At 38.7% G+C, this 12022-nt stretch overlaps 1 protein-coding gene across 1 annotated transcript; it reads right to left on the bottom strand.

The window, feature by feature from the left end:
- Positions 1 to 234: 234 nt before the first annotated feature.
- purg (purine-rich element binding protein G) lies at positions 235 to 8741 on the bottom strand. Its single transcript, XM_023984611.2, has one exon. The coding sequence runs from the start codon at positions 8176 to 8178 to the stop codon at positions 7156 to 7158; it is 1023 nt and encodes a 340-aa protein (XP_023840379.1). The 5' UTR covers positions 8179 to 8741; the 3' UTR covers positions 235 to 7155.
- Between the last annotated feature and the right edge of the window lie 3281 nt (positions 8742 to 12022).

Genomic DNA, 12022 nt, shown 5'->3' on the forward strand with positions numbered 1-12022 from the left:
TCACACGTGGCCAGGTGACGTTCATGTGTTTTTTCTGGAAGGGGCTGGTCAATCAGCTACCAGTTACCAGCTACCATCTCTCAAAATCTACCTAGAGCTAGCCAAACTGGTTTAACTGGTCACCAGGTTGAGCTGGTCAAGCTGGATTTTCCAGCAGGGTACGTTTTAGGGACATGTATTCCAAAGTGGTACCAAACTTAAAATCGAGCACAYGAAACATACTTCACAACTGGATTAATCTGGTGAAAATTTTATTGAACACTAAAATAAAAGGAATGATGGTTAATACAACTGTAAAACATCCACATGTTCATCTATACCCTTCAAAGCAATACATCTGTTGCCATGAGAACCTGCTTCATTTTCCAAGACCGCATCATAACCAATGATGTATATAAACCCTGGATTGTTGACGCTATGTATCGGCCATATTGACACTCCCCAGTAGGCGCTGTCCTCCATAGGAATGAATGGAATTCTACAATATTTCAATGTTTCAAGGACAAAATTGCATGTATTTAAGTACTTTGTTGTTGTAGTGGGGAGAGTAACATCAGTAATCTCAAAAAACTATACTTTAAGGAAAATACTATATATTTTTTACTTTATGTTTAGCTCACATTCTATAATTTAAAAGTATGCATTAAGGTGTCTGTAATAGAATAAATGTGGCAAAAKCTAATGTAGACATTAATAAATMAATAGCTTCCAATGGTGGGGGAGTGCCAAGATGGCGGSACGGWGGCTTCAACATAACGCCCCTATCAGTCATGTAGTGTTTATATAAATCACTGATCATAACCCTTTGAAGACTGCATTCTCTTCAGCTTTACCCTCTCCGGACCCTGCTACATGTAAAAGCTATTCAAAGACAAACATTTGAATCATTAGCATAAAAAAAAAAWATATATCATTAGATTGTCTATAGATCTTTTGGAGCATACTCACAGAGGCAGGGTAACTGTAAATAGGCATCACTGATCCGATCACTATTTCCTTTGGCTAAAGTATCTTGTCACCTTGGTACTAACTGCTTTGAAAGCGGTAGGAGATACAGGTCTCTGTCTCCCATCTGTCTAGCTGTAGGGATGTCTTTTGCTTATAGCAAACACAATTTGCTAAATTCTGTAGTAATGACAGACTCTCCCTGGGGCCAGTACAAATGACACTCTGGTGGCAAAGTGTTGGTAGTACATGTCCTAATTGATGACGAGGCTTCCACTGACAGTAGGCTATTTACAGTTGCACTTTACCATGTGTGTTCTGGGAAGACATCTTGTGAGTGCACAACATGTCGAACTTCAAGTTTTTTTAATCCTACTTTTGAAATGTCCTCTTTGCATGCATGTAGTTTGGTTTCATATGAGCACCTTTATATCTTATCATATAGCACCATTTTTTATAGTCAATTTCCCCCCCCTGTTTTCAGTTTAAGACCCAACTGTTGGCATGCATAAACCTTTTTTTTTTTAACTTTTTTTTTCTCAGATAGGTTTTTTCTAAACGTTGCAATCTTTTACAAACATTACAAGGCAATAAATGGATATTCATACATGTAGAACATGAAGTATTACAGTACACAGGTTAAAGAAAGTTCTAGAATACTAAACAATTGCTTTCTTGTTTTGAGTCATATAATATTCTATAGGACACGCTAATGTTGTACATTACATTTATCCAAAGATACACTAAACATTTTTGCTTCACTATTTCATTTTTATATCATTACCATAGACAGTTATAGTTCGAAAAATCCCACTGCAGTAATGCCATGATAAACACAAAAGCCAAAAGAAACAAAATCGACAAAGCTTCTTCAATACCCAGACTTTTTCACAGCACGCTACCTACACAACAATAAATTAGAAACATATGTAAATACGCCATCACTTTTCCCAAGTGAAGCCGGGACTCTTTTTCTCTTCATTGTCACTACTGCAGTTAGGTGGTTAGTAGTGTTTTGTGGAGCTCAAGTGCTAAGTAGCCTATGCTTTTGAAATGATAATCTCCTAAACATGCTTGAACATCATTGGTGTTTTGTGCAATAGAAATCTGTTGCAATTAACATATCCTTCTTATTTCTTTCACAAGATTGACAGGTAATCTTTTCCATTTGTTCTAAAAACAAATAAAAATTATAATCCTAATCAAAACATTAGCACCAAATTGTAAAGAAGTTTTAAGGCTAAAAGGTTGTAAACCTTTTGTTTGGATGATAACAGTCCAAATTTAATTCATTCAAGTGATTTCTAAGAGACTAACTCAGCCTTCAATGATGACCTTGCTTGTTCTTACAAAGACTTTTTGACCATTCAAACACCTGCCTAAGTCTAGTTGGATATCAGGCCGACACATGATCTAGTATGGCTTTCAGGCAAGCTACAAATACGGAATAGTCAATTAAATTCATTCTAACCGTGTCTTTCTTGGATAATACCGGTACGTCACTGTATTTTCTGTGGAGTCAATTGTGAAATACAACGTCCTTAATAGATTGCAAAAATAATAATAATAATAACTACAGAAAGCATTACATAATATACCAGACAAATATAATGGAATAAAACAGTATAATATATCTTTCATCTTTAGTTCCATAGAATTTATCATTGACTTAATTTCATATATTTTTGTTTGGTAGAATAACAAGGAAGAGGAAACCTGTGTGCACGTAATCTAAAGTGCTTGTTTGATCATGTTGGGTTGATAGTTCCACCCACGTGAAATGGTTGAGGGAKATTTTTGCAGCAAGATCTGTAGCATTTGCAGTTATGTCAAAACAACATATTTTTTCTATAAGTGATTAGCTCCAAATGTACAACAATTGAGTACTTTGCATTGGAAATGATAACCTTTGCTGCATCCATAAGGAACTGTAAATTCATTTAATTTTCTTATCATCACGACACCACTACAACTTGGATCTAATCCTTAAACTTGACAATCAAACAAGACAAGTTACACTCAAAGAACGTTTTGTCTTAACCATATGCCTACAGCAGTCAGAAAGGTATGGACATTTCATTTTGTATAATTTCACAAGAAATCAGAGAAAGCTCAAGTATATTTACTAAATTGTGAGAACTTTGAGAATTGAAGGTAGATATCAACCCCATTGGACATTGCCATTGCTAGCTGCCCTTACTTTAACTACAACCCAATCCAAGTAGACAAAACAATGCCATTACACTGTAAGACCTTTTTTTAAAAGGGTCACGGTGGGTTCAGGTAAAACAAGACTAGGAGCAGAAGGGCATAACTTCATGGCCACTATCTGGGTCAGTTTATCTTTAAATGCAGCTTTATTTAGATTAAAATAGGCGATATCAACATCTAGCAGAAGATTAGCCTTATGGTGTGGTAATTTAAGTGCATGATTGTCACGTCAAAGTTAAACCAATGCATGGATCATGTGGTCCCTCCATGTAAATTAAGTAATAAACAGCAGAGGGAAGTGGTGMTTTTTTTTTWTTTTTWAAGTGCTTTCTTAGGGAGGCTTGTGTTTTAAAGAGCAAATAAGCTGTGCATCCCCACTCATATTCTCTCTCTCCATCTCCAAGAGAGGAAAAAAGCCATTGTTTATAGCCTATGCCAAATTTTCTCTTACTTTGCCCCAAAGATACTGTGATCAGCCTTATAATCTCAAACACAACATCACGGGGCATCTGCACTCCAAAATGTTGATATAAATTAAAGCATATGGGAACAAATGTAATATATTCCACATTTTGATTAAGTATGAGAATCGAAACGAATGTTGTAGGAAAGTTGTGCTTCAAATTATTTTTCTATAATGAGTTGTAAAACTTTTAATGTTGGAATAGGTGAATGCAATTATTCAAGTGGAATTTCCATACCACACATTAGATAACCAAAAAACTATGAATAACCAGACTATCCTTGCGCTTTTCATGCACTATGGTTCGGATTGCTACCACTAAGAATTTAAAATAAATACTGGTCTTTAAGATATCAAAAATCATATTATTAAAGTTTTGTTTTAGAGACAAAGATTTTTAACCTTGTCTTTTTTTTGTTATTGACCTATCCTTTTTTCATAATATACAAAGTACCTCTTTCCTTGAGATTCAAGATTCAGTCAACTGTATTCATTTGAAACCACAATGTGCCTTAACACAGACTGTGGAAACCTATGTGACAGTAGCATGATGCATTCTGACTTTTCTATTAGGTTGTTCTCTCCAATGGATCTTCCATGCGGGACAAAATGTACAGAAAATTACATTTGTCCATTTAAGCTCTGCAGAAGAACCACAGTTTTATAGACTCTGTGCAAGGGGGCATAGTTGCTAYGGAGTTGCAGCCAAAAGGAAAACAATGAAGAAATATGAACGCCTATTTCATACATCCTTTATCACCAGATGCAAGGGAAACGTAAAATAGGAGTTTCAGGACAGAATGTTGGTTACAACTAGTACAAACAATTGTTAAGCCCTTACTAGTACTGCAAGATCATTTGTCTAGCAGGCATGTGAAGAGGTGTTCAGACCAATGAGGTGTATCCTATGTGGATTAGCTAGGTCATCAGCATATGATATTTCATATCACTGACCATATCAGCCCCATCACCATATCTGGCATTAAGTCTATGGAGCGGTTTCGTGGACACAGACCCTAAATGATGAAAATTATTAATGGATTAAAAAAAATATTTTAAAAAATCAATACAGTTACATATCGCAATATTATTTTTTGACAATATTATAGATATTTTTTTGCTACTGTAGATAGCATTAGCTAGCGCTAGTTGGCTGTACCTGCGCCAAAACTCTGGTATCTTTCCTCCTATAGCTTGTTCTCCATCTTCTTAAATACTGAGCCAACCTGTTTTCAGCCATTTTATTACCCTGACTGATCAAACCTTGTTTACTCATGACACTCTCTTGTCTCTCTGCAGCAGACATATGGTGAGCAATACATTTGGAACATCAAATCGCAATATCGAATCGCAATACATATAGAATCGTGAGAATCGCAATACATATCGTATCGGCACCTAAGTATTGTGATAATATCGTGAGGTCCCTGGCAATTCCCAGACCTAGTAAAAAATGTTATAGTAAAAGCTCCAGAGGTCTAAAATGTGGCAACAATTTAGATGTGGAGGAAGACAGAATATCACCTGTCATTTAAAGATCTCCGAGGTACCTGTGACAAGGGCTAAACTGTCTGCTGCCTAACCAGCCTCTACGTGTGTAGAGACTCTTTATAAACTGGGTGGTTCGAGCCCTGAATGCTGATTGGCTGACAGCCATGGTATATCAGACCGTATACTACGGGTATGACAGAACATTTATTTTTACTGCTCTAATTAAGTTGGTGACCAGTTTATAATAGCAATATGGCACCTCGGGGTTTTGTTGTATATAGCCAATATACCATGGCTAAGGGCTGTGCCCAGGCACTCCGCGATCCGTCGTGCTTAAGAACAGCCCTTAGCCATGGTATATTGGCCATATACCACACACCCTCGTGCCTTATTGCTTAATTAACACATAGGCAACAAAGCCTATATCATTAAAGATGATCTGTGTTAGGAGCTTTTCTCAGCATGACTTGACACTAAACATATTGTATAGCAGATCATCAAAAAATCCAAGTGAGAAATTTGGTTTTCACTTAAAATTAATTTGTTAATATGTTAATAAATGACACAGTCAAATGCATTAAATAACTTTTAAAATACACAATGTGATAATGACAATTTTGTGGGGACACAGACTAAGTTGCACCTGTTAGTAGTAAGGGTATCTGGGGTGTATTGATAGCTGCATGGGCTGGATCTCAATGTTTCAAGTATCATTGCAAGATTTGTGAAGGCATCAGAATCTTTACTGAAATTCTGGAACATGAGCAGTTTTAAGGCTACACCAAGACTCTGTTCCAAATGACACCGTTTTCCCTTTTATAGTGCACTACTTTTGACCAGATCCCTATGGGCCCTGGTCAAAAGTAGGGCACTATACAGGGAATAGGATGCCATTTGGGATGCATRCCAAAAACATGGAATGAACCTCTACTGTGCTTGGTGGTGCGATAAAAAGTAGATTGCATGAATAATAGCCTATCTTTCTGTCAAAGCTGTGTGTGAATGTATATGAGATGATGTGACACTACCGTTATAACTAAGAAATTACAGCATCACTGCTGATCAACAGTTTCTTGATTGACATCTCCCACTTTGTATATCATATCTAAGCCCATGAATCATATCTTTCATATAGGCATTAGATGGTTATTTTGCAGAAAGACATTGTTTAAAGATACATATTCTCATAGTAGTGTAGCATGGGTACCAGTCTGTTTGAGTTATCATTCCACTCTTTGCTATGTCATGTCATGTTTGGCATGACACGGAGTACAAGGAGTGGAATGTTAGCAAAACAGGCTCTGGAGTTCAGGCTAGTGCTAGTGTGCATTTCTATCAAATACTACTATTATTATTATTATTATTTGGTTAGTGCCCAAACCACACGGATAACAATACCCAAAATCCTTCATCCTTGTTTATTCTATACTAAGATTAAATCCTCAAATCATTAAATACTAACTGCACAGAGCAAATGATTGTTGATGTTTTAACAACAATATCATGTCTAGTCTTCAGCAGTAAAATCTTACAATACACCCCACTGCCAATGCTGGTGGAATACCGGAAGTTGTACACTATCATGTCTCACCCTGAGGTATATGGGGCTCACCTTTTTTTCTTCTTCACTCAAACAAGCACATGCGCACACGCACGTACATTCACACACACACACACACACACACACTGCAATTCTTTAAATGGACAGTCGACCACAACGAAACATTTTTCTACGCTTCATATAAATGACCTAGCTATATCATCATCTAGCATTTTGTATATCAGTTTTCATTGTGCAAGAATAGGCAACCCGTCCTCCTGCACCGATTTCAAAACGGATGCCATAATCTAAATATACGAATGAAACACAATAACCATGAAAAAATGTAAAAGTGCTAGTTGACAATAGTCATACAGTACAGTATTATAGAGGTACATTGAGAATACTTTTTCTTATAAACTAGGATATTGTCACGTTTACCTTTTCCCTTTTCCGTTTTAACCCACCATCACTAGAAACCTCTAACAACCATAGCATGCCATTGTCAATCCTCTTGGTCTTCACCGTCCTCGCGAGTCTCTGTCCTCTTCTCGTGACAGGTGAAAATTCGCCGCATTTCCCCCTCATACCTGATGAAATTCTCTCCAAATCTGGCCCAGGCTTTCATGGGGACTGTTATGGTGTTCCTGTATGGCTGTCGTACCTCGCTAATCTTCAAAAAGACACCGTACCGGTTGGAACCAACGTCGAAATAAAACCTCTTATTGTCCACTCGAAAGGATTCTGCCTCGGGAAGCTCGGGGGATTCTTCGTGGTTCCTATTGCCTCTTCCACGCTCATCCGTGGCATCACCATCGCCGTAGTCTTCAATAAGCTGCGACAGTGCATCTCTGAATTCGATTAGCCCTTGAGCCGGCAACACTATGGTCTGCTCGATGCCCTGGCCGTAGTAACCCATGGTGCCATGTCCTCTGCTGACAGTCTGTCTGATGCGGAGGAACCTGCCTCGCTGGTTCTCTTTCAGGTCCAGATAGTACTTTCTATTGTCTCTCTCAATGAATTCACTCTTCAGGACGCGATGAGTATGCTCCTCCGACACCGCAGAGCCGGTGGGAGATACTGATGTTGCMTGGTGGTGATCTTGCTGTCTTCTGCGGGAATCTTGGGGGCGGCCCTGGCCATTGCTCTGCACTTCTGGCCGTGGTACCAGGCCACCTCGCAACCCAATGTGAGCGTAATAATCAATGAAGTCACCCAGGCAATATCGTAGATCGGGTGCCATTGACATGGACAGCGTTAATTTGCTCTTCCTGATGTTATCATGGCGGCCTCTTCCAATCCAAACCTCTGCAATTTTTAGGAATCTGCCCCGTGCACTTTGTTTTACGTCCAAATAAAACCGTTTCTTCTGGATATCGACACGTTTAGAGGCAAGCTCCTGAATGTCTATGCCCTGCTGCTGTGTGCCAGGGTGAACATACTGTTGAGGATATGCGCCTCTCGTCATAGAATCTGATGTAATCCTTCCTCTGCCTCTTTCCATCCCTCTTGAACATGTATCAGCCATAATTATTTCGTTTCCACCACAGTTAGCACACGAAAATTTGCTTATCCATTAATAGCCAACATGCTGTCTTTCAGGTAACGTTAAGCATATTAATTTAGCTAGCTAGCCTGCCAGCTTGTGGCTATAGTAGCCTAACACGTTTGAAAAATGCCTCGAATGACGTAAAAATGGCAGATACTAGGCAGGAATCGTCAGCAGATCGAGTTTCTGTGTCCTGATTAAAGGTCAAGCGTAACGTTTGGTGCCATTTCCATCGTAAACCTTGGCAAGCCGGGTTACCTAGCTACCCCTTTCCCTGCATCTGACACTTCTCCCCCGTCTACTAAGAGGCTATGAAAGCTGCTAGCCTACTGAAATGAAAGGAGAAATCGTCCAATCCAGGGTCTCTTGCTTCGGTAGCAGCGGCTTGATGAGCCCAATGAACCCACCCACCAAGCACGGACCAACACCAACGTCTTTTGGACGTCTTTTTTTGGTCCTGTCCGGATCAGCCATTTTTTTTTCTTTTTTTGGTGAGGTCAGGACCGGCCTTGATTTCAACGTCCGGACCACATTTGGCACAAACKTAGACGTTTATAATTGGTTCAGATTTGGTCCAGTCAATAAAGAAAAGTAGAGTATAGTACAGTATAATGTACTGTATTGTACCCTACTTTACGCTAATGTACTCTACTGAACTAAACTGTACTGTACTCTACTGAATAAAACTKTACTGTRCTGTACCATTCTCTACTGTGCTGAACTGTGGCATACTGTACTGTGCTGTTCAAACTTGTGAAACAGCCTAGACATCTATGATTAGTTCAGATTTGGTCTGGTCCTGACTGATCAAATTTGAACTTGTTTGGGGGCGGAGCTCATTAGAATAATACCAAGCATGTTTTGCAAGTGATTATTTTTACATTTACATTTTGGTAATTCAGTAGACACTCTTATTTTCAACATCTGTAAATGATGTCTTTTCAACTTTCKTTCAGAACCGAAAATTAACCTAATTTCAACATCCGGAAAATACATATTTTCCAATCAAATCAAATGTTATTTGTCACATGCGCTGAATACAACAGGTGTAGACTTTACAGTGAAATACTTACTTACGAGCCATTTCCCAACAATGCAGAATTAAAAAGTATGAAACATTTGCTAAATAAAAAAAGGAAATAGTAACACAATAAAATAACAATAACTAGGCTATATACAAGAAGTACCGGCACCGACTCAATGTGCAGGGGTACGAGGTGAGGAAATAGTAACACAATAAAATWACAATAACWAGGCTATATACAAGGACTACCGCTACCGAGTCAATGTGCAGGGGTACGAGGTAGTTGAGGTAATTTACATAATATGTACAGTGCATGTTGGTAGGGGTAAAAGTGACTAGAAAATCAGGGTAGATCATAAACAGTAGCAGCAGCATATGTGAAGAGTGTGAAAGTGTGTCTATGTGTGAGTGTGTGTGTTGCGTCAATATGCATGTGTGTGTGTGTTGGAGTGTCAGTGTAGTATGTGTAAATGTGTGGGTAGAGTCCAGTGAGTGTGCATAGAGCCAATGGAAGAGTCCGTGCAATATATATATATATACATACATACACTACCATTCAAAAGTTTTGGGTCACWTAGAAATGTCCTTGTTTTTGAAAGAAAAGCACATTTTTATGTCCATTAAAATAACATCAAATTGATCAGAAATACAGTGTAGCTGGAAACGGCTGATTTTTAATGGAATATCTACATAGGCGCACAGAGGCCCATTATCAGCAACCAACACTCCTGTGTTCCAATGGCACGTTGTGTTAACTAATCCAAGTTTAGCATTTTAAAAGGCTAATTGATCATTAGAAAACACTTTTGCAATTATGTTAGCACAGCTGAAAACTGTTGTGCTAATTAAAGAAGCAATAAAACTGTCCAGCTTCATTAAATAGTACCCGCAAAACACCAGTCTCAATGTCAACAGTGAAGAGGCGACTCCGGGATGCTGGCCTTCTAGGGATAGTGGTCTTTATATATATATATATATATATACAGTAAAAATCAAATCAAATTTTATTGTTCACATACACATGGTTAGCAGATGTTAATGCGAGTGTAGCGAAATTATTGTGCGTCTAGTTCCGACAGTGCAGTAGTATCTAACAAAAAGTACCAGTCAAAAGTATGGACACACCTACTCATTCCAGGGTTTTTCTTTATTTAAAAAAATGTTCTACATTGTAGAGTAATAGTGAATACATCAAAACTATGAAATAACACATATGGAATCATGTAGTAACCCAAAAAAGTGTTAAACAAGTCAAAATATATTTTAGATTCTTCAAAGTAGCCACCATTTGCTTTGATGAAAGCGTTGCACGCTCTTTGCATTCTGTCAACCAGCTCACCTGGAAAGCTTTTCCAACAGTCTTGAAGCAGTTCCCGGCATATGCTGAGCACTTGTTGGCTGCTTTTCCTTCACTCTGCAGTCCAACTCATCCCAAACCTTCAGGAAACAGCAGAGGGAGCATCAAGCATCATCAAGGACAACAATCCCCCGAGCCACTGCCTGTTCACCCCGCTATCATCCAGAAAGCGAGGTCAGTACAGGTGCATCAAAGCTGGGACCGAGAGACTGAAAAACAGCTTCTATCTCAAGGCCATCAGACTGTTAAAGAGCCATCACTAGCACAGAGGCTGCTGCCCTATATACATAGACTTGAAATCACTGGCCACTTTAATAATGGAACACTKGTCACTTTAATAATGTCGCCATATTTTGCATTCCTCATATGCATATACTGAATTCTATCCTATTCTACTTTGTCTTAGTCTATGCCGCTCTGACATTGCTCATCCAAATATTTATAGTCTTAATTCTATTCCTTTACTTTAGATTGTGTGTATTGTTAAATATTACTTGTTAGATATTATTGCACTGTTGGAGCTAGAAACACAAGCATTTTGCTACACCAGCAATAACATCTGCTAAACACGTGTATTTGATTGATTGAAAACATCTCAATTGGGTTGACGTCGGGTGATTGTGGAGGCCAGGTCATCTCTTGCAGCACTCCATCACTCTCCTTCTTTGTCAAATAGCCCTTACYCAGCCTGGAGGTGTGTTGGGTCATTGTACTTTTGAAAAACAAATGATAGTGGGACTAAGTGCAAACCAGATGGGATGGCGTATCGCTGCAGAATGCTGTGGTAGCCATGCTGGTTAAGGGCGCCTTGAATTCTAAATAAATCACTGACAGTGTCACCAGCAAAGCACCCCCACACCTTCCCACCTCCTCCTCCATGCTTCACAGTGGGAACCACACATGCGTTCACCTACTCTACATCTCACAAAGACACGGCGGTTGTAATAAAAAAAWTATTTGCGGCAATTCAACCATGAAGGCCTGATTCACGCAGACTCCTCTGAACAGTTGATGTTGAGATGTGTCTGTTACTTGAACTCTGTGAAGCATTAATTTGACCTGCAATTTCTGAGGCTGGTAACTCTAATGAACTTATCCTCTGCAGAAGAAGTATCTCTGGGTCTTCCTTTCCTGTGGAGGTCCTCATGAGAGCCAGTTTCATCATAGCYCTTGATGTTTTTTGCAACCCACTTGAAGAAATGTTAAAAGTTCTTGACTGATTGACTGACCTTCATATCTTAAAGTAATGATGGACTGTCATTTCACTTTGCTTATTTGAACTGTTCTTGCCATAATATGGACTTGGTCTTTTACCGAATAGGGCTATCTCTGTATACAACCCCTACCTTGTCAAAACACTATTTCATAGTTTTGATGTATTCACTATTATTATACAATGTAGAAAATAGTAAAAATAAAGAAAAACCCTGGAATGAGTAGGT

Source organism: Salvelinus sp. IW2-2015, linkage group LG4q.1:29 (genome assembly GCF_002910315.2).
Source record: "Salvelinus sp. IW2-2015 linkage group LG4q.1:29, ASM291031v2, whole genome shotgun sequence".
NCBI classification, from domain to species: domain Eukaryota; kingdom Metazoa; phylum Chordata; class Actinopteri; order Salmoniformes; family Salmonidae; genus Salvelinus; species Salvelinus sp. IW2-2015.